Source organism: Malus sylvestris, chromosome 15 (genome assembly GCF_916048215.2).
Source record: "Malus sylvestris chromosome 15, drMalSylv7.2, whole genome shotgun sequence".
Taxonomy (NCBI): Eukaryota; Viridiplantae; Streptophyta; class Magnoliopsida; order Rosales; family Rosaceae; genus Malus; species Malus sylvestris.
In genome coordinates this window covers 24,914,648-24,938,358 of record NC_062274.1, presented here as the reverse complement: position 1 = coordinate 24,938,358, position 23,711 = coordinate 24,914,648, and the positions used below count along the sequence as shown (strand labels likewise).

At 39.2% G+C, this 23,711-nt stretch overlaps 1 protein-coding gene across 3 annotated transcripts; it reads right to left on the bottom strand.

The window, feature by feature from the left end:
* Positions 1-680: 680 nt before the first annotated feature.
* LOC126604062 (uncharacterized) lies at positions 681-17,239 on the bottom strand. 3 transcript variants are annotated; one of them, XR_007616476.1, is made up of 5 exons: positions 17,007-17,239; positions 14,128-15,946; positions 11,445-13,523; positions 5,516-5,840; positions 681-878 (listed from the first exon to the last, which is right to left on the bottom strand). XR_007616476.1 is itself a non-coding variant. In XM_050271136.1 (4 exons), the coding sequence occupies exons 1-4, from the start codon at positions 17,066-17,068 to the stop codon at positions 5,709-5,711; spliced, it is 4,092 nt and encodes a 1,363-aa protein (XP_050127093.1). In that variant the 5' UTR covers positions 17,069-17,239; the 3' UTR covers positions 5,429-5,708. The 3 variants fall into 3 exon arrangements, 2 of the variants coding, with proteins under 2 accessions (XP_050127093.1, XP_050127094.1); XM_050271136.1 differs by lacking the exon at positions 681-878 and having other exon boundaries at positions 5,429-5,840; XM_050271137.1 differs by lacking the exon at positions 681-878 and having other exon boundaries at positions 5,430-5,840; positions 14,128-15,629.
* Positions 17,240-23,711: the final 6,472 nt, after the last annotated feature.

The window sequence follows — 23,711 nt, the reverse complement described above, 5'->3', positions numbered from 1 at the left end:
TAATATTTTGTTTCAAATGATTTTTGGCATACACATTTTGACTTACAATAAATTCAAAAACACTTTTGACTATCATAACTCATAAGCTGCTTTTAGCCCTTTTAAAAGCAATCACAAACAAGTGCTCTCTCATTGGACAACTGTCATAAGATGAATTAAGGATTGCCCAATCACTTACAAACCACGCATGTCAAGTAAACTTGAGCGGTTTTACGCACATCCTATCCTAACCTTACCACCGGGCGTGTTGAAGATTTGGTTGGCATAGCAACTGATCAGCAAGGTCACTGTTTAGGTGCAGCATGTAGTTATGGCAGCTCTCGGGGTAAATATACTACTACTACTACTACTACGATGCCAGCTCTGCGACCAAAAATGGTCCCCAAGAAGTCCTTTTCCATGGATCAGTTTCTGCAAACAGATCGATTGTGTGGCTTTATCTTCCTCCGTTGCTGGCAGGCACGCACGAGCTACCGCTCGACTGGAAGTCCTTATCTGTATCCATCCTCTAATTTTAATGACGATGTAGGAACAGTAGTTGCATGCACTGCCCTGATTAGGTGTTAGTGTAAAAACGAACTTTAACCTTCCCTGTGAGCTGTGACTCACAGGTACGTTCTGTATTATGGAATAAAAACTATTTACACCAATGAAGAAGATGATGCAGTGAGAGAAAGAGATGAAGAATGCAGAGAATATGACTCTGCAAATGATTTCACTGTTTCATTCCACTGAGAGTGAGTGAGGAAAAGTCACACTCCTCTTCATTGCAATTACAATTTAAACTTGGCAGTATTCAAAATTACATCCAACCAATCCTAGCCATCCATCTTACATCCTATGAGATGAAGACACATATACACTCACTTGTTTAAGACCTATGAGACTTAATACGAAAGCATACACACAATCCTAGCAATATGAGCTAGAAACCAACTGCCACATTAGATCACAATTTACACACTAACAACCCCCTTTAAATTGTGGACTGATTTAACTCCAAGAAGTTCCCTCAGATAACTGAATTATTCCCTTGCCAATGCCTTTGTAAAAATATCAGCAATTTGCTCTTTCGTAGGACAGTGCAACAGCTCAATTACTCCTTGCTGCAGTACTTCCTTTATGAAATGGTATCTCCTATTGATATGCTTGGTCTTCTGATGAAAAATAGGATTTTTAGTGATAGCTATGGCTGAAGTATTGTCACAATTCATTTGTGTTGCAACTGTTTGCATTTCACCAAAGTCCTCCAGAACAAATCTCAACCAAGTAGCCTATGCAGTTGCTTCAGATGCACTAATGTACTCTGCTTCAGCTGTGGATGACGCAACACATTGTTGCTTGACTGAAGACCAAGAGAAAATTCCACTGCCAAACGTAAAGGCATATCCAGATGTACTTTTCATATCATCTTCAGAACCGCTCCAGTCACTGTCACAAAATCCCACTAAGATTGCCCCTTCACCTTTCTTGTATTCCAAGCCAAAATCAAGAGTTCCTCGAACATATCTTAGTACTCTTTTTGTTGTCCCAAAGTGCTTGTTGGTTGGATAATGCATAAACCATGAAAGCAGACATGTAGCATACATTATATCAGGTCTAGTTGCTGTGAGATACAGCAAACTGCCTACAATTTGCCTATATTGAGCTTCATCTGCAGTCCCACTTCCATCTTCTTTTCTCAATTTATCACCTGGAACCAATGGAGTACTCACTGACTTACAATCTTGAAGTCCAAATTTCTTCAGTAGAGAGGAAGCATACTTTCTCTGATGAATGAAAATATACTCCTCAGTTTGCATTACTCCCATACCAAGAAAGTGATGTAAGAGTCCAAGATCAGTCATCTCATATTTGAGCATCATATCAGATTTAAAAACATCCATCAATTCCTAACAACTTCCAGTGTATATTATATCATCAACATAAATGGATACTATAATCATTTCTGAATCTTTCCTCCACTTGGTATACAAAGTTGCTTCGTTGGTGCTTTTCTTAAACCCACAGAGTGTAAGATATGAGTCTATTTCACCATACCAGGCCCTTGGTGCCTGCTTCAGACCATACAATGCTTTATGTAACCTGTAGACCTTATCTTCCTCTCCCTGTACAATAAACCTATCTGGCTAATTGACATACACTTCCTCTTCTAGCACACCATTCAAGAATGCCGATTTTACATCCAATTGAAACAGCTTCCATTTGTTCTTTGCTGCCAGTGCAATTAATGTTCTGATTGTATCCAACCTTGCAACAGGTGCAAAGGTTTCATCATAATCAATTCCGGGCTTTTGTGCATAGCCTTTTGCAACAAGCCTAGCCTTGTTCTTTTGAACTGATCCATCCAGATTCAATTTAGTTTTGTACACCCATTTCACACCAATCACAGGTTTATCAGATGGTCTTTTCACTAATTCCCAAGTCTTATTTTTCTCAATCATGCTAATTTCATCTTCCATGGCTTTCTTCCATGCTTCATCCTGTGCAGCTTCATAATAGGATTATGGTTCAACAATACACACATGACATCTTTCATAGATTTCACTCAAATTTCTATATCTCAGAGAAGTATGATCAACCTGAGGTGTAGAAATTGAGTCACTAGCACTTCCAGACTCAATGAATGGAAAATCTGTAATTTGAGTCTGAGAACCTTCAGTAACAACTTGTTCCATGAAATTAGAATCCTCATCAGCTTCTTTCATCTCTGGAGATTCACTTGCAACAAATGGAATGTACACTTCTTTGATCTTCTGTTTATCCCAATCTCATTTACCATTCTCATCAAAAATAACATCTCTTGAAAGAATTACTTTATGAGTTTCAGGATTAAGTAATATGTACCCTTTTTCATAAGTGCCATATCCAATAAAAATACCAATGACACTTGTTTCATCCAACTTATGTCTCAGATTTTCTGGAATAAGAGAATAACCTAATGAACCAAACACTCTCAAGTGTTTAATTCCAGGTTTTCTTCCACTGAATTTCTCAAAAGGTGTCACATGTTCCAAAGCTTTTGTAGGACATCTGTTGAGCAAATAGACAGATGTAACCACAACTTCACCCCAAAGACTATAAGGAAGACCTTTCTCATGAAGCATACACTTTGCCATCTCCACTATAGTTTTATTTTTCCTCTCTGCAACTCCATTCTGTTGTGGAGAGTATGCAACAGTAAGCTGCCTCTCCAAACCCAAAGCTTCACAAAATTGTTCAAACTCATTTGAGATGAATTCTCCTCCTCTATCTGTTCTCAATTTCTTCACAGAAAAGCCACTTTGAAGTTCCACCATAGCTTTGAATTTCTTGAATACATGAAAGACATCTGACTTGTGTCTCAAGAGATATATCCAGCACATTCTCGAATAATCATCAATGAATGTAACAAAGTATCTGTTTCCACTCATGGTTGGTGTTTGCATAGGGCCACACACATCTGAGTGTATGAGTTCCAATGGCATTCTTGCTCTCCAAACTGACTCCCTTGGAAATGACACTCTATGATTCTTACCAAATGCACATCCCTGACATACACCTTCACTGTCATGCATTTCAGGTAACCCAAGAACCATATCATGCTCCTGCAATTGTTGCAGACTCCTATAATTTAGGTGACCAAACCGTTTATGCCACATTGTACTACTCTGATGCACATTGGTTTTCAGTACCAAGTGATCGTTTGATTTAAACACAAGTGGAAAGCATTTGTTCCCCTTTTGCTTCACACTAACCACTAAATTTGTCAAAGTTCTTTCATAAAAAATATCCACCTTATAATCACCAAATACTAGAAAATACCCATGTTCAGTCATATGCCCAACACTGAGTAGATTCTCTGCAATTCCAGGTACCAACATAACTTCTCTTATGTACATTTTCCCTTTATTAGTGTCAATGACTAAGGTTCCTTTGCCTTTCACATCAACAAGAACCCCTGTGCCAACTTGCACTTTTGCCTTAATACTTCTATCAATTTCCACAAGTAACTCATCTCTGGAAGTCATATGGTTACTGCACGCACTGTCTATATACCAGGCATCACTCACAGTCTTCACTTCAGTTGATTGCTTAACCATAAACAGATTTCCATGTTCTCCCATTTTATTTGCAAAGTTCTTTTGTTCTACCACTTTGTTTGCAAAATTTCCTTGCTGGACATTCTTGTTGAGATTACAAACTCTGGCAATATGACCAAGTTTCCCACACTTGTGACATTTAATCTTCCCTTTTAACCAACATTCTCCATAATGAAGTTTATCACAATATTTACAAGCACCTCCAGAGTTATTTGCTTCATTTCTGACACCCGGAGTGAACTTGTTAGTCCACTGCTTCCCTTTGAAATTGAAGTTCTTCTGAGATTTCGATCCACCAGTATTGGTAAACTGATTACCAACTTTACTATTCTTAGATGAAATATCTAAGCTAGAAAATGCACGTTCAGTGCTATTCTCTTCATGCCTAGTTAATCTCAATTCATACCCTTTAAGGATGGCAACCACATCTTGTGCATCAATTACATCAATATCTTTAGTATTTTCAATAACAGAAGCAATACTATCATATGATTTAGGTAAACTGATCAACAAATTTTGCACAATTCTTTGATTACTAAGATCTTCACCATAACTTTTCATCTTATTTATCAAATCAAACAACCTAGCTAAATATGCAGCTAGAGATTCACTTTCACCCATACGAGTATATTCAAAATCACGATGAATACCTTGTAATTTCACAGATCGTACCTATTTATCTCCTATGAACTCTTGCTTTAGAATATCCCAAGCTGCCTTTGCAGTTTCTAGAGTTACAATATGTGGAAAAATTTGATCCGACACTGCTCCTTGAATGATTCCAAGAGCCCTCGCATCCTTGACCAAATTTTCACGATGCAATTTCATCTCCACCTCTGCTATCTCACCCTCCGCCTTCGCTAGAGGTAGAAAACCCATTTCAACAATGCTCCACAGCTCGTGAGATCGGAAAAATTGTTTTCATTCGAATTTGCCAGAAATCGAAATTCTCTCCGTTGAATATCGAAGCGCGAAGCTCTCCTCCACCAGATCCAGCCATGTTAGACTAAGATCTCACTTCTCACTCTCACTGACTTTCTCTGCAACGAAATATTGCTAGAACAAACCCTCACAAAATCTACGCCTAGAAAATCAGACCCAACTTGGCTCTGAGGCCATGTTAGTGTAAAAATGAACTTTAACCTTCCCTGTGAGCTATGACTCACAGGTACGTTTTGTATTATGGAATAAAAACTGTTTACACCAATGAAAAAGATGATGCAGTGAGAGAAAGAGATGAAGAATGCAGAGAATATGACTCTGCAAATGATTTCACTGTTTCATTCCACTGAGAGTGAGTGAGGAAAAGTCACTCCTCTTAATTGCAATTACAATTTAAACTTGGCAATATTCAAAATTACATCCAACCAATCCTAACCATCCATCTTACATCCTATGAGATGAAGACACATATACACTCACTTGTTTAAGACCTATGAGACTTAATACGAAAGCATACACACAATCCTAGCAATATGAGCTAGAAACCAACTGCCACATCAGATCACAATTTACACACTAACATTAGGCAACCACTATAATGTGAAAATTACAGCAGTCGTTGCAGGAGACGCGTAGGAACAGCAGTTGCATGCACTGAAAATTGTGAATGTAAAGTTGCAATCTTCATACCGAAATGTCTGCCAATAAAACTACGCCTGTGTTTGGGGCATGCATGAACAAGTGACTAGACTGTTCGATCGAGGACATCCACGGGAAAATGCAAATACCAGAGTGAATATTACAGAAGGTAAAAACCTGTTTGTCAATGTCACAATAATGGTAGGAAAGGACAGAAGAAAAAGGAATTTGCTAGTAGGATTTTATGGGTGTGCTAAGCGAACGAAAAAGCAAGAGCATATTTGACATATCACACCAACCACCGAGACATCACCTTCCACACTACCCAGTACTAATTGTCAAACCATCAAAGAGATGGCCAAAAATCCACTTTTAATAAGACTGATATTGTCTCTAACTTGTTAATTACCAATTGCACAGTATGACAGGCATTGATTTTTATCACAAAAACCCTTGATATTAGTTATAGTGGGATTATGATATTTAAACTCTTCTTTTTCTCTGTCTTTACCCGATGTGGGATTTTTCAACACACTCCCTAATGTGGAACCCAATTAATGAGTCACACGTTGGAGATCCACACATTGACAACCACGTGGAGTCAAGTAGAGTCACCCAACATGCAAGGCCAAGGGACCCACCTATCATGTGGTAGTACAAACCCCCTCCCTAACTCTAATACCATGTCAAATTATCAGAGAGAGGAACCGAAGGCCCACTTCTAATAATGTCAGTATTGTCCCCAACTTGTTAATTACAACCTGCACAGTCCCATGGCCTCAATTAAAGTGGGGTTAGAATGTTTGTTTTTAAGTCAAGTAAGATATCTTTCATTACATTAAAAACTAGTATAATGCCCAAAAAGAACCGAGTGAACAACTACAGTTAAAGTAAAAGGCCCAAGCAAAATGAGAGTGGCAACTCAAGATGCAACATCGTCATATCCTCGGGAAAAGCCAAACTCTGAATCGAGAAAGTAGACACCAGATCAAAATCCCTTTCACGAATCCCTGCAAATATATACAAAGTATCTTATGGGTGTAAAGTGAGGATAGGGGTATATAAAATACCCAACACAACACTTGGCCTCGATGGGGATCCGACATGCCGGTTGGGGGAGGGAAAGTGAGGAAGGGAAGTGGATCTGATATCCAATTTCTGATCGGAGCCTACAAATCTGAACACATGTGGGATAAGGATGAACCATCACCGCAAGGGAGGGAGGAGGGAAAATTAAAAGACATAAAACAGTAAAAGCAAGCGAAAAACGCGAGATAAGGAGCATGAAACCCAAATCTGAGACAAGCTCAATGGAGTTAGGATATTTAAACCATTATTTTTCTCTGTCTCTAGGAAGTGGATATGATATCCAATTTTTGATCGGAGCCTGCAAATCCGACCACATGGTGGGATGAGGATGAACCATCACAGCTAGGGAGGAGGGAAAATTAAAAGACATAAAGAAGTAAAAGCAAGCAAAAAACGCGAGATAAGGAGCATGAAACCCAAATATGAGACAAGCTCAATGGAGTTAGGATATTTAAACCATTATTTTTCTGTCTCTGCCGGATGTGGATGTTTCAACACCCATTACTAATCTTTGTGTATAGAATCCAAGGTCCAACATCACAGAATGGAGACATTTCCACCCCATAGCAAATATTTATTTAACAGGCTTCGCTTCACTTAAAACATGTTTACTTCAGTGAAGTAAAGCCCGTTAGATAAGTATTTGTAACACACATAAATGTAAGAATATGATCTGAGATACTGTTTGGACCTAAAATTACACTATCGGCCCAAGTAATAAAGGTCGTTGGATGAGCAGAATTTTAAACAGTTGGACGACAAAGTGGTTGAAATGATTTTCAATTATTATTGAGAAATAATATTGTGATTTTATCATAATAGTTATTTTCTAATAATATATTGAATTATCTATAGCATAGTTGGGTAATAAAGTCGTGGTGATTTGATCAAAGCGATGCGATTTCATACTGCTGCAATTTTGTGGAAAAATCTTGAATAGAGTCCGAGTATGGCAGGAAGATGATCAAGTTCAAAGACTAATCAGATAATGAAGATTGCATGCACAGATATAAATGTGATGGAAGATAATGATTATATTTTTGGTAAAAGGCATGGTGAAGGAAGATAATGATTACATCTATGGCTGCAAACGGGTTTGCACAAATAATAAGGGAGCATTCTATGGTTGCCATGTGGAATAATGGGATAAAGGAAAATCATGGTCTTGGATAATGATGACACAAGGAGCCTAAGTTGGCTAGGACATTTTCTATGGTGTTTTGATAAAGCATGGCTACTGATGGGTTTTTGATGAAGAGATGCCTAGGTGGGCTAGAAATGTGATGTGATAAGCCTAGATGGACTTTTATTAGGTTTGAAAAGTCTTGGAACAAATCCCACAGCTCAGTTTGAAGGATATGCCTTGGTTTCTGAGTGATGTGGATCAATTTCAATTCCACGAATTAGAGTTGCAGTGGAACTCTGCAAAATTATCTGGCCATGCCAAGCAAAGATACGTCACTATAAATACAGAGGCACTGTGCAACGAAAAAAGCCCCCTCCAATTCAACACACAACTGCCCTGCGCAAAACCTCACTCTACGCGAAACATCTTATCAACTTTTGAAATTTTTTTTTTAATTTTTCTGCCAACACATCTTCAGTTTGGATAAACAACAATGTGAAGGCAACTGGCGAACATCTTCAGTTTGGATAAACAGCACTGTTGCCGTAGAATCAGTCGACCCCGAAACACCTTCAGTTTGGATAAACAGCACTGTGTCGAGGCCGATTGGTTATCTATCCAAGTCTCAGTCGAGAGGGAGTTTCGAATCCTTATTGGCAGAGGTCATCTCATTAGCCTTCTTGGCGAAGTGAGGTGTTACGAATTACTAGGCTCGACACATTGAACGCCGAGTTGTTTATGATTGGTTTTCACAAGTAGGTTTTAGAGTTCGGCATTCTGACGGCCGAACTACTTTCACAATCAAGACGTACATTTGTTTTGAGTACTTGTGCCCATATAGTCTGGTGTCGATTCGACGTGCTTATACTTTCACGAATATAATCACCGTGACCGAATCCAGCGCCGACAATTTATGAACTTCGCAGAATTAGCAGCCTTGTCTTTAGGCTCTAGAATCCAAAGGCCGAGACATGTTCCTTCCTCGGCCGCAGTTGCAAAATCAAGAAGTCAATCGCGCGTCCAACGCAACATCAACACATTTGACTCCTCGACCGAGCTCGGTCGACGAGTTGGCATGCCCCGCATCAACCGAAGGACGTAGTTAGCTCATTAGTTACTCGGCCTGTGCGCCACGTAGGCTTGGTAGTTTTTAAGATCAACAGATACATATGGATGACAACTATTCTATTCTCTCGCTCCTCAAAAGCCCAAAACGTTGTTGTATATCCAAGTAATTGAAATTAGGTTTACATTCTTCTTTTTGCTACTCCATTGATTAAAATCCTATTCATTTTCAATTTTTGATCAAGGTCTTTGAATATTAATAACATCATTAATTATTTGAAATAATAAAATATTTTTTTTTAAAATATATTCCTTTAGTGTTAAAAATGTTACAATTAGTATATTTATATTTATAACTAAATTTTTTATCATATATTTTTATTTTTAGTTTGTACCTATTTTTAATTTGTACCATTTTTTTTTCATTTTTAATTTGTACCCATATATTAGTTTCTTTTTGTGCCCATATTTTGTAAAGTTTTATTTGTGTTTGTACCCATGTGTATACTGTAACATCCCACATTGTCCAGGGAAGTGGATCCTCTAAGCCTTATATGTATATTTCAATCTCTACCTAGCATAAGGCCTTTTGGGAGCTCACTGACTTTGGGTTCCATCGGAACTCCGAAGTTGAACGAGTAGCCCGCGAGAGCAATCCCATGATGGGTGACCTACTGGGAAGTTCTCGTGCGAGTTTCCAGAAACAAAACCGTGAGGGCGTGGTCGAGGCCCAAAGCGGATAATATCGTGTTACGGTGGAGTCGAGTCCGGGATGTAGTGGGGGCCCGGGTCGGGATGTGACAATTTGGTATCAAAGCCTAACCCTGGCCGTAGCATGCCGACGAGGACGTCAGACCCCTAAGGGAGGTGGATTGTAACATCCCACATCGTCTAGAGAAGTGGATCCTCTAATCCTTATATGTATATTCCAATCTCTACCTAGCATGAAGCCTTTTAAGAGCTCACTAGCTTTGGGTTTCATCGGAACTCCGAAGTTAAGCGAGTAGCACGCGAAAGCAATCCCATGATGGGTGACCTACTAGGAAGTTATCATGTGAATTCCCAGAAACAAAACCGTGAGGGCATGGTCGGGGCTCAAAGTAGACAATATCGTGCTACGGTGGAGTCGAGCCCGGGATGTTGTTTGTACCCACTTTTAATTTGCAACATTTTTTTAAATTTGTAGTATTTTCTTTTAGCGACTATATTTTTTAAAAATTCATTTGTACTCATAATTTTTTAATCTTTTATCTGTACCCTAATTTATTTATAATGTACCCATTCTTCTTTATTAATGTACCACTTTGTTTTGCCATTTCTTATTTCTTATTTTTACCTAGTTTTTATCCATTTATTCAATCAAAATGATTGAATTTTTTTATTGTAACCGTTTCTAACATTATTATAATGTAACCGTTTCTAATTGTAACCATTTATTTTAAATTTACAGGATTATAAATTTCTTACGTGAAATGTACCAATTTTTTTAACACTACGGATACATTCTTTTGCCATTTATTATTTCTTATTTTTACATAGTTTTTATCCATTTATTCAATCAAAATGTTTGAATTTTTTTTATTGTAACCGTTTCTAATAGTATTATAATGAGAGATTTTAAATTTATAGGATTATAAATCTTATAAAATATCAAACAATTAATGTAAAAACTAGAAAAATATAAATATTAATTGTAATATAATGAGGTGTACAAAGTCAAGGGACTTTGATCAAACTCTGAATATCATTAAGGTTTTAATCAAAGAATGTTAAGGATTAGAGACCACATCTAAAGGGGTCCTTGAATATTTCACAAATTGTCTATCGAAAAAGGTACTAATTTGAGTAATTTCACGAACCGATAGACCGCAGAAGTTCACATTCTTCTTGCATTAATCTTTCTGAATATTACAATCAAGCTCATATAAACAAGGAGCAGTCATTTAGCAAACTGTTAACAGAGTAACATATTCAAGAGTTGTACTCGATAAAGTTTCGGCAAACCCATGCCTGTGTGTCATTAATAGTGAGAGACTCGAAAACGTTTACATATCCTGCTAGCAAATTCTTGTTTCCTAAAAACAAACTCGAATAAGTTTCTGCAACATGTCCTTTGCATACTGTACATGTTACATAAAGCTTATTGTTCAGAGTGATACGTTGATCCCTTTTCATCTTTTTACCTCATTGGTAGTGTTGAATGTATATTTTCATCTTTACTTTTTCTACATTTTGATAAGTTCAGTGTATAACAGCTAAAGGTGGTCGTTGTAATTCCTAGGCCATGTTAAACTATTCATTGTTTACAGCATAGGCTACTTTTTTCAGTTTCATATTAACGTATGACAACAGTGCGGACTCCTATGTTGCTTATGAATGAAGAAAACTACAGACAAGCAGACCTAAAGAGAGATCCGAAAGCAGAGAAACATGATAACTTATTTGGGATTATTTTTTTTTTTTTTTTTTCGTCGTTAACCATCTTGATGGAAAAAACTTACAGATCTCGGTGGAGACTTTGCCATGAGGATTTGTGGACCCTTTACAAAGAAGCTATTGGAGTCGCTTTCTGTAGTGCTGGAGGTCATAGAAGCGACATCCTTTGACCTACCCGTCAACTTTAGCCTAGGAAAATGATCACCCCAGATATCATATGTATATTCATCCCCAAGCCGAGCCTTTTCTTCTTCAGCACTTTTCCGATCAGAGAGTTTGGACCCAGGGGCTCTAACATGCGGAGAAATAGGGGATGTTGAAGCCAGATAAGAGGATGAGCATACCAAATTAGGTGCAGGCCTACTGGAACCAGGAATGGTGGCAGAAGGCAATAAAACAGTTCTGGCCGCAGGTTTTCTTGGTGCTGGTGGCTGCACTTGAGAAGCAAAAGTTGGGTGGTTATTGCAATATTTTATAGAAACCTCCGGCTGTGACAAGTTTGCCTTAGAAGCAGATTTAAAAACATGACTCTTCCGGAAGTGTTGTTGAGCCACTTGAGTAAATGGATTTCTGGCCTCAACAGCTTGGCCCACATCAGGAGATAGCGGCCACGTCTGTTTTGGTATTACAGATGAGACTGGAGATAAGGGTGATGAAGGTGTAGAATTTCCACTTTGACTACTTGAAACTTCAAAAAGTCCTGTGAATTTTGCACCGGCACCCTTTCTCTTCTTACGCCTTCTACCCTTTTCCTGTCCAGTTTTGACTGTGAGGTTACCAGGTTGGGATGCTTCTAGTTCATTGGGATTCTCAACTGACACAGATTTAGAAGTCAATGAGAAAGCCATGGCTTTGTTCTTTGTCGTATCTGACAAATAATTAGTTTGTTCATGACCCTGTAGCATTTGATCTGCATGTTGAACAAATTTTTCCCGCTCTGAGGCCCCAGCCTGGTCATCGGGATATCTACCAACAGATGATGCCTGCATTGAGGTTTTATCTTCCCGAACCGATCTTAGCAAACTGTTTATCTCGCCAGACACAGAAAATCTGCTGTCTCTATAATTATGCGCATGAGATGATTTTCCTGAACTACTTTTAGAAGTAACCAAGGAACTTTTTCCGCTCGTGTACAAACAATCATCGGAACAAAAGGCAGGCACCTGGGGTAATATATACCAAAATACTAGAAACATCAAGGAGACAACCAGAAATACTGCTGAAGAGTATTTTTTGACGTGCATCCAGACCACTGATTTCTTGCATATATTGATCATATGCAAAGGAATGCTTGCCTTCATGGGGATCACCATAATACCAGAATTCACGGCCAGCTCAAGATCCCGTTGTACCAAGGCTGCAGAAAAATCAGTCAGGTACGATATCAGAAGTTTTGCTGATTCTCCAGGTTCAAGAGTAAAACCTTTGCAAGTTTGTACCATAAACCCATCCATCCCACACTCTTTTCCAGAAACTGTGATTCTTCTAATCTCCAGAGGAAAGTCTCCTGTATTCTTAGCATAGAGCTGCCTTGATAATGGCTGTATACAAGAATGAGTGACGTTTTCCATGCGAAACATGTCTGGAGGAGAAAAGTCAAGAGGAATTTGTAAGCTGAGGTTGAATTCTACACTCTGAATAGGCTCAGACTCTTCAAGAAGAAGCAAGGATAGCAACCCTCCAGATCCCCTCAGAGATAACCACTCCACACCAGATAGATTGTTTCTTATCAGGGCCGAACTTCTCCAATCACATCGATTTGAAGGGTGAAACAATACTGGTCCAAGAGATGCTCTACCATTGGGTTGAACATAAGCCTCTGTTTGTGCATTTTCTGCTATTGAGAACCCATACCTACTTGGAGAAGTGGATTCATTACAAACCATGCTACCCGATGAAGGAAGCTGTGTAAGACCATCCGCACTCTTACATCGGTCAATAATCTCCCCTGAGTTCAGTATAAGCTGCATCACTACCGGCGCTTGGCTAGGATTCTTTACAGTGATCCATTTAGAGTTATGACTTCCTACCTGAAGCATTGGGAAGAATACCTCATGATCAGTGAGCACAGACACGCCACTTCTGGTATCTTGAGATTTCCATTTTCGTAGCACCAACTCATCTGCCTCTGCTGTCTCCATTGCCTTCATGTATAGGATCACATTAACATTTTGGTTACTATGGATGTTCATGTTTGTGGGTAAAAAAAAAAACACGTTATATAATTGGTTATGGATAGTTCATGTCTAAAAAATCTCAAACAACACAAAAAAGAGTTAATCGGTTATGGATAGTTCATGGCTAAATAACCTCGAACACCACAAAAAAGAGTTAAACTGATTCAGAAATATACAGCACAATAACAGCCATAGTAACAAGTATGCTCTACCTTTAGGCAATAAAATTGTAGAGACAGGCATGCAATCTTTTATAACTCTTTTAAAGCTATTTGATCAATGGAGTGGACACCTGCTGACTCCAGTGCCTTGAAGATGAGGAACCTTGAAAGAATGATACTTTTTGCAAATAACTAAGGAGCATGCATGTTTGATACTAATAAATGAAAGGGAACGTTCTTGATCACTTAGTCAAAAGACAAAGAGACACTTAGTCAAAAGACAAAGAGACAACAAACAAAGGCACGGCAAGCTGTACAGCAATCAAACTTCGAAAGCTAATCCAGTTTCACACAAAAATGAGAATACACACACACTCAAACATACACAGAGAGAGGTAAAATCTGCCTACCATGATCGGTAATGGCAACTGCATGCCACTTTCAGAGAACTCTGTCTGCATATCACCCAATTCACTCCTTTCAGACTGATGTTCATATTCAATGGTGGAATCATTCCAATGTCTTGTACAAATATGAATAAAATCCTGGCAAGGAATTTCAATCTGAGAGCTACTTGAGTCATTTGTCTGTATAAGTAACTTACATTGTCCATCTAATTTGACAAGTGGCTCAGTACAAGCAACAACAGCAACATATGTGTCGCTGCCAGGGAAAAGTAGTAAGCCTTTAATGTACTTAATCTGCAAGGTTCTACCATCCGCAACTTCAGTAATCTCAAGAAGTCTCAAAAGGTAAGTAGCAGAATTCTTCAGAGATATAGCAACAGCAGTTTCATTGGCAGAATAGGGGACCAAAACCTCAAGAGATGCCGAGATAGGTATTTCAAGATCATCATTCATTGCTGTTCCATCCACTTCAGCCTCAAAAGGAAGCATAACAGTATCAGACTTGTCCTCAGAAGGCCTTAGCAACTGCATACAAATTGCACCATAAATTCTTCCTTTCGATTCAATTGAGAAGTCTATTTCTATGATAGTTTCACTGCTGTGTGGACCAATCTCCCAGTTCATAAGGGGCCTCATGGCCAGAAGAGGCAAACCAACTTGTCCAGTACTCACAACCAGACGTTCTTTAACACTCAGCAACCCAAGTTCATCGGAACCTTGAAGTTTCTCAGTACTACATATTGCCTCTGCATGATGGGAAGTATGCTCCAGAGACACTGATATCCATGCTGTAACTTCCTTCACGTTGAAAATTTGATCAAAGGAGTTAAACAACGACAAATTCTTACTCCACCTTCCCCTGGAAGAAACATCCATGTCCAATAAAGGATGAATCCCATAAGGAGACTCTATGGCAAAACCTTTCGCCTGAACCAAGAAACCACCTGAGCTTGTCTGCAAAATTAGACGAGCAGAGGACAAGCCCAACCATCTAGGTAAAAATACAAAACAAATTGAAGCTGTTTCACCAGGTCCTAACTTAGTCTCGCTAAAGTTGCAAGGATAGAACTGCATGTCAGTACTGAATGGTTCATAAACATGTAAAATGGTGTCATTGCATGTATTTTCCACAGTTAAGAAAGCTAACGATGGAAAATTCATATACTTTTGTCCCCAATCCAATACTGCAGGGCTAATTTCTACATAGGGTGAGGGGGAACCAGTGAAAGAACTAAATTTGGTCATCTCAGTGTTCTTGTTTGGCCTAAAATTTGTGCTCTTCTGATAAAGTAAAGGTCCGCTACAAGAAGAAAGATCGTTTTGATTAGAGCTATCAGCTTGAATGGATGACAACTCATTAGTAGCCTCTTTGGAGTTCAGAGAACAAGAAACAATCCCTCCATTAAATAACTTAAACACGCCATTGTCTGATGACCAACTTTTGTTATTTGCCAACTTGCTATCTTCGGTTGATCCTATAGATGATATATCATTAGACTGATCCCCTGAAACTCCAAAATCAGCCACTTTGAGTTTATGCTCTAAGAAACCAGGTAATGTTGACGGAAAGCAGAATAAACGGGAGCTAGTACAAATCTTATCAAGATTGAAGTGGGTTCTTGGAACTCCACAGCCCAAACTGGTGTCACCGAGAAAATTATCCGCAAAAGCCACATTCAAATTATCTCCATATGATCCACAAGAATCATATTCCGATAATATCTCACCATTCCCAGAGCATTGTCTATATGTAGTGAGGTAAAAGAGGGTGCATGCTAAAACCATAAGTAAACGGAATGCTTTGGTTGCATGCGACAATCCCCTGAACATTAAACAGCACAGATAACATCACAAAATTACAATTTAACATGTACGGAAAATATTTACAGAACTTGATAACTTTGTATGCAACGAGGCCTTTAACTGCTAAAATTTTCCATCACAAATAATAAAACAGAGATAACCGAACCACTAAGACAATTACAAAATGCAGGTGGGCCAAGCAAATCATCATTTACTTTACGTTTTTAACATTTGATTACCTACATTTTCTCAGTAGCCAAACGGAGTCAAGGTTATACAAACATGTTTTCTGCGCAGCCAAACAGAGTCAAAAGTCATACAACCCTGCTGGGGCCAAACTTCTTTCTGTGTTTTTAAAACAAATTACAAACCAAGCGGAGAAAAATATGAGAACAAAATAGAAAGTAGGTCCCGTATTTAATTTTAGGTTAATGAAACCAAAAATCCATCCTTTTACAACAAGTTTGGAAATTACTAACTTCACCATCCTTTTAAAGCTTCAAATAATTATTACCCATTTATGTACACAGAAGCAAAGGGGGCAGTCACTACATTTTGCAGAAAACTTAATAGCTCCAACAAGTTTGGAAATTTCTAAACTTCACCATTAATAGCTAAAGCTTTCCAAACTAACAACGAAACGCAGGCGATAATCGAAATCCCGAAAACCCGCCATCGCTTTAATACCACTTAGAGAAAAAATTTAATCCGATAAACTCATCGAAACTACGACCCAGCTCAAAATATAAAAGATTAAAAATTAACAAAAAATTATTTATCAGACTATACGAAACCACGACTCAGACGGAACAGGAAAGAAGAAAAAAGCAAAACAATCGGAACCAAACGACGTCGGAAATGGAAACCAGAGAGTCATTTATCAGACTATCGGAGTTCCAAAAACGCCAAAAAGGTGTAAAATTTTCAACAATCCAGAATCCGAGAAGGAAAAGACAGGCGATGACAAGAAAGTAAGGCAGAAAATTCAAAACATTAAATAAAAAATAGATTTTTTTTTCTGAAAACACGCTTATTGTAAACATCGAAAGCGAAAAGAAATGGTGGAAGAGTATTTTTACCGGAGGTTGACGACGGCGAGCTGGCGGCCTTGAGCCGTGACTGTTAGGGTTTTGGACTCCATGGGTGAGCAGGAGAGCGGAAGATGAACATGCAAAGGTTTGTCAGCAGAATTTTTTATTGGGGGTTTTGGTTGTTCAGAGGAGAGTATGTGTACGGTTTAGAGGAGGAGCAGCGGCACAAGAGCACCTGATATGACATATGAGCGATGACTGGCCACAGAGTCCACTGAGGACCAACAAAACCACAGATATCAGGCGCTGGACGGGATGGATTTACCAAAGTGCCCACGTGGGTCCACTGTGAAGTTTTTCTTTGACTGAAAATTACTCGGGATGGATTTACAGTTTGATTATTTTTTGTTGCAGGCAAATTACAATATAACACGTGCATGTACAAATTATTTATAAATTTCAGTAAGTGTGCACTCTTTATAGGATATTACTATCCACACACTCATTTTGCTTTTCACATATTTTTTTTCAATATCTGGTCATAGGATAGGATAAATTGAAGAAAAACAATAACTAAAAAGTAATAATAATGTAAGAGGTAAAAATAGGTATGCTAATAACACTTTTTCCTTTTTCAGCTTATTACAGTCTCGGTCTTGTTTTATTTTAGTAGTTAGATTGAATGGTCCTTTTTAACCATTTCATTTTTAGTTTTTGTTTTCATTTTATTTAAAACTTGTAAACTAAAAATTTATTGCAAGTGATGAATTGTCTTAGTAAATACGATTGTAGACATCGAAATTTCGGTGAAATAAATGTTGATCAATAATTAAAATTTCAACGTTCACTTGTCATATAAATTTTACACATAGCAGGTGACTCAACGAAAAAATCGAGAATCATCAGAAAAGTCATCAAACATGACACGTGTCAACACTTGGCATAAACGATTTATTTCATCTGAATAATATATTCAAAATTAGGTTTTGGAAAATTCTATAAATAGAAGCCATTTCATTCATTTTAGGGGGACCAATTCATAACAAATTCACCTCACACCAAAACCTTGAAGCTTTGAAACTCCAAAGCTCCCAAGCAAATCCCGAAGGATCAAGAAAGCTTTCTTCGTTCTTCGTCAACCCAACCTTCAAGATCAAGCCCCAACGGTCCTTTGAAGAACTTCCACCAATTCAAGATCAAGTTCTGACGGCCCTTGAAGAAAGCGTTCATCGTTCATCATCCGTTCATCATCCGTTCATCCTAAGATCAAGCCCCAACGGCCCTTTAGATCAACAACATCAACAAATCCACACATCCAACCGTTCTTCAAGATAAAGCCCAAAACCCCTTGAAGATCCGTTCATCAACAGTTCTTCAAGATCAAGCCTAAAAGCCCTTGAAGATCCATCAATCAATTGTTCATCAAGATCAAGCCTCAAAGGCCCCTTGAAAATTCGTTCATCAATAGTTCTTCAAGATCAAGCCCAAAAGTCCTTGAAGATCCGTTCATCCATCAACCTTCAAGATCAAGCCCAAAAGGCCCCCTTGAAGAAACTTCCAACCATTCATCCGAGATCAAGCCTCGACGGCCCTTGGATCAGCATCACAATCCACAAATCAACACCTTACAGAGATCGAAAGATGATCAAATTTGAGAGAGATTGTAACCCCTAAATTAATAATACAAAATATTATTTTGTACACGTGTTCTTGTCTCGTTTGTTTCAGGAATTTCCGTGTTTACAAATTTGGCACGCCCGGTGGGATAATCTCTACCTCTCATCTCCTCTCCGTTCAAGAAATTCAAGCACACTTCCAAAATCAATGGCATCAAACAAATGACAAGTCGTTCTCACAAAGGGAATAAGCCTGAGCACTTTTGCCATGAACGGAGCATCCATTGGCACCACAACTACTCTTCAACAAACCACTTCAAAGTGGGTGCCGCTGAGGGAGCAAGTGGAGCATCAAAGACGCAAGCCCGTCATCAACCTAACCTCGCTGGAGGCATCGAAGCATGTCGTTGAGGCACATCAGATGACATCCCAAAGCGGCCAACGGGGTCCTTCATCAACACCCTGGATGCCTGAAGAGTCGCGTATAATGGTTGCACAAGTCATAACCATCGATGTTACCTCCATTGAAGAACAGCTGGCTCAAATGAGTGAAGCAATTGCAAAGCTCACAAAGACCGTGGAAGAGAAAGACTTGCAAATTACGGCACTCGTCAATAAGTTGGGGGCACGACATGATGCAGGATTCGGCTCTGACTCCAAGAAAGGTGGCGATGAAGAAGAAGAGCCTCCAATAGAGAAGGTTGAAAAAAAGCCGGAACCAAACCAAGCAGCGGCGCTCATGTGATCTCTCTCCATCAAGCAGTTACAAGAGATGATCGTCAGCACCGTCAAGGCACAGTTCAAAAGGAGCTCAAATACCTCCGGGTTGTACTCGAAACCTTATTCAAAGAAGATTGATGCCCTGAAGATGCCGAGAGGATATCAACCACCAAAGTTCATGCAGTTTGATAGAAAGGGAAACCCGAAGCAGCATGTCGCCCATTTCGTTGAAACTTGCAACAACGCAGGGACCGAATGGGACTACCTCGCCAAGCAGTCTGTGCGCTCGCTGAAAGGAAACGCCTTCAACTGGTACACCGACCTCGAGCCCGAATTCATCAACAGCTGGGAGCAATTGGAGCGAGAATTCCTCAATCGTTTCTACAGCATCCGCCGCACTGTGAGCATGCTAGAGTTGACGAGCACAAAGCAGTGGAGGGATGAGCCAGTCATTGACTACATCAACAGATGGCGCACTCTAAGCCTTGACTGCAAAGACAGGCTCTCAGAGACCTCTTCAATCGAGATGTGCATCCAAGGCATGCAATGGGGTTTTGATAGGATTAAAAGCACACCACAAAGTAGCACACAAATGTCCTATTGATTTTCCTTATTAACACTAAGATTTGTCAATTGTAACATATGAAAATAAGGGTCTTTCCCACAGAAGATTGTCTTATCTAACTACCTAAAATGTCACAAAAACTGGGTTGTTGTCCCTACTGACCAGCCACCGAAAAATAATTATTAGACCGACTTATACTTATCTAAAGTCTACGAAATTTTATATGCAGATACTAGACACACAAAGCTACACTCACACAAAGTTTTGGGATTTTTGGATTTGATTTGCTATTTAAATTAAACCGAACAAAAACAGGATAGAAACAAATTTTAAGTAGTTCACAAATTAAGAAAAACGAGTTAGGGGTATTGTTATCCACCACCAAATAATCATGCAAACATGTTATGTTTCATTCAAATTTCTTTTATTTCCGGATGAAGATGCTCAAGTTGGCTCAATGTTAGAACTCAACCTATTACTCTTTCTTACGTAGTATGTTAAGAGAATGGCGTTTTCAACTTAACTTAGTCCCTAGCATGCAATCTAGAATGGCGTGTTCATAGATTTAACAAGTAGAAATCATTACGAACGAAAAGAGTTTGAGTCATCACAAGGCATCGTAAGTACTGGCGTTGTCTTACTTATCCTAGAAATTGGTTCACATGTTAATCGCAATTAACAAGTACTACTTTAGAACATATGTAGGTCCTCATTCGACAAGGGCAGGCACACACATATTCATAGCATTAGAATCCTAGATATGCTTACTATGTATGCATCCATAGAAAACAAATAAAGAATTCATCAATGAGACAAGTAGTGAACCAAGTTTCATCCATTCATAAAAGTAATTCAATGAAATGTCATAACAAAATTGCAATCATATTCGGGGCTTCAAAACAGCCCCTAACTTCTAAAAAATTAGTTACACATAGTTCTCAAAATAAACCAAAAGAAAGACATGAGTTTGAGAAGATAAAACCAAGAGAAGAGAATGCCAAGATTTCCTCATTCCTTTCCTTCCTTTCTCAACGCAGCAGCCTTGCCTTTTTTCCTTCCTTTCCTTCCTTTTTTTCTATTTTTTTTTCCTCTAAAGAACTCTCTTTTGCTGCTGCAACCTGCAGCCTTTATGCCCATGCTTGCTGCCCCATTTCTGCTCCATAACTCACCCCACTAACAGCCATTTAGTGATGACAATAAGTGAGAGGAAATGGTAAAACAATTGTAACTTTTTGGGCAACCTTTATGCCAATTACTCCCACTTAATCCTCATCTTTAATTCCATTTCATCTGATATTTGAAGAGGTGTCAGCTGACTTGTTCTTGGCTTCATCAGTTTTGGCTGCTAGTTTTATTGGATTTATTGCCTTCAATACAGTTACAAACTGCTCAACGTCTTGGAAACCTTTCAGTGTTAAAACAACCATAACTTCTTCTAGAAAAAAGATAATAACAATCCGCGAAATGCTCCAGAAAATAGACATCCGTAGCTTTCCAAGAATATAAGGCTCATTCTCTAATTCATTCTGAACTGTTCGCAACTTGCTTCCAAAGTCAGCTGACCTGCACAGGCAGTTTTGACGAATTTGTTACTTAAAATCCCACTTGTGCTATTTTTCTTTTATTTGCTTGACAAATCCTACAAAACACAAAAACAAAGTAAATAGCTCAAAAATATAAGGACTAACTAAGAAAAGACAAGTGAATTTGATGTAAAATATATAAAAATATGAGCTTATCAGGTTTGCAATACATCGTTCAAGGCATCAAACCACGGACCTTCGAAGAGCTAGCCACCCGCGCCCATGACATGGAGTTGAGCATCGCCCATCATGGGAAGAAGGAACCGATATTTGACTACAAGACTGACAAAGTTGTTGGGCCAAAGGTGGAGAAGACTGCGTGGAAAGATACCAAGGAAATAATGACACTCAACACAACTCTCGTCAAAGTCTCTACACGAGGCAAGGCGATTCAAACCGAAGCTTTTCATGATTAAGAGAGGCATAGACGCACTTTGAAGGAGCTTGAGGAGAAGACTTATCCATTCCCCGATTCTAATGTGGTTGCCACGCTGGACGACCTGTTGGACAAAAATGTGATCGACCTGCCTGAGTGCAAACAGCCGGAAGAGATGAATCGTACCGACAGTCCAAGATACTGTAAATTCCACCGCTTCATCAGTCATCTGACAGAAAAGTGCTTCATGCTGAAAGATCTCATCATGAAGCTAGCTCAGAAAGGAATCATCGAGCTAGATCTTGACGATATAGTGAAGTCAAACTATACCACCATCACTTCTGGCTCTTCCGACTCGAAGTTTTCACCTCAACTGTTGGGGGCATGGTCCGAGTCAAGCGAAGTTGAAGGATGGATTCATGTCACTCCGAAGAAATTACACATGAAGCCTACATCTCCTCCACAAGTTCGCCAACCGAAAAGAGGGCAAAGCAGCTTTTGTCAACCTCAAAAGCAACGGAAAATTGTTAAAAATGATGAAATTTCAACACAAAGATCGTCCGTCCCCATCATGATGCGCGATTTCTTCCTCAAAGACTTCTTCAAACACTCAATCAAGACACCTTGCTATGAAGATTGCAAGGAATGCCTCTCCAAGATCGTTTGACAAATTCACAATGCTCCTTGTTCGCACGAGCCTAAACTGCACGAACCAAAGCTCCTTGTCTGCACGAGCCTAAACTGTATGACACGAGGCTCCTTGCCTGCACGAGCCTAAATTACATGGCACTAAGCTCCTGGTCTGCACGAGCATAAAAGGCAACACCAACGCTCTTTGCCTGTACGAGTTGAAACTGCAAACGGTACCAAGATACTCCTGGCCCGCAAGAGCATAAACTGCGTACGGCACAAAAAAAAATGTATTCGAACTACGTTATGACTTGATCTCTTCTTTGGAGGGGTACGTAGGCAGCTCAAACATTCAATTTCGAGTTCAGTCACATCACAATAAAAAATAAATTAAAAAAAAAGGTTTTATTAATGAAAGTCAAATTTATTACAAATGCAAAAATATTACTTTGTAATAAAAAAAAAGGAATATAGTTTCTGCAAAAAGAAAAAAAAAGAAAAAAAATAACATAAAAAAGGAATTGGGCCGCCCCAGCCTTGTCTATATCAAAGGGAGTCACAGCCCATGCCTTCCTTCATTTCACAGGCTTATATGCCAATAACCCATCCAAAATGAAGCCCAATTGAAGCTTCCCAGAGGTTTCAACCCAAGCACAATTTAAACCCAATATCAGAAGAGAATGATAACGAAAACGATGCCTTTGAAATCCAAAGGTTCTTTGTCAATACGAGTTCCAAGCTTCAATCGCGTTTCCCTTCGGCTGACCAGAATGTGAAGAATATGGACGTGAGTGCAAGTAGGACGAATCTCTCACCTCGAAGAAGCTGTTACCGCTTCGGCAAATGACCTCCGCTAGTCAACACTCGGCTCGTCAGATTGTGAATGCGTTCTGCGGCGTCGACCAGGAGATCTGGGCAGAATGCAAGCCGGAGAGATGGTTGGATCAACTGCAGTTGTTGCTGTTCTATGTGGTTGTCAGATTATCGCACCTAATTGTGGTGACTCTAGGGCCCTTCTTTGATGATAAACTGAAACAATTCCTTTAATTATCGATCAGAAGCTGCACGAAGTTCTCCTCCATGATCTGCCATCTGCTTATCGTCCAGTGCTGCACCTCCGCTGCAACTCTTCTGCTTCCTGCAACTCCACCACTTCAAACTCATCACTCTACCTAATGAAGATGTTGCAGGCGTGGTAAACTTTGGCGAAAGATTGCAGAGAAGTTGAAGATGTTGACAACGTGGCACTCCTCCTCGCCCAAG

What these genes read in the sequence shown, in the direction of transcription:
- LOC126604062 (XM_050271136.1), bottom strand. Translation starts at nt 17,068, where the DNA reads ATGGAGTCCAAAACCCTAACAGTCACGGCTCAAGGCCGCCAGCTCGCC. An exon ending in AGTTGCCATTACCGATCATG is followed by an intron (nt 13,524 to 14,127) that starts GTAGGCAGATTT and finishes CTATACATGAAG; the next exon opens with GCAATGGAGACAGCAGAGGC. An exon ending in CAAAGTCTCCACCGAGATCT is followed by an intron (nt 5,841 to 11,444) that starts GTAAGTTTTTTC and finishes ATTGACAAACAG; the next exon opens with GTTTTTACCTTCTGTAATAT.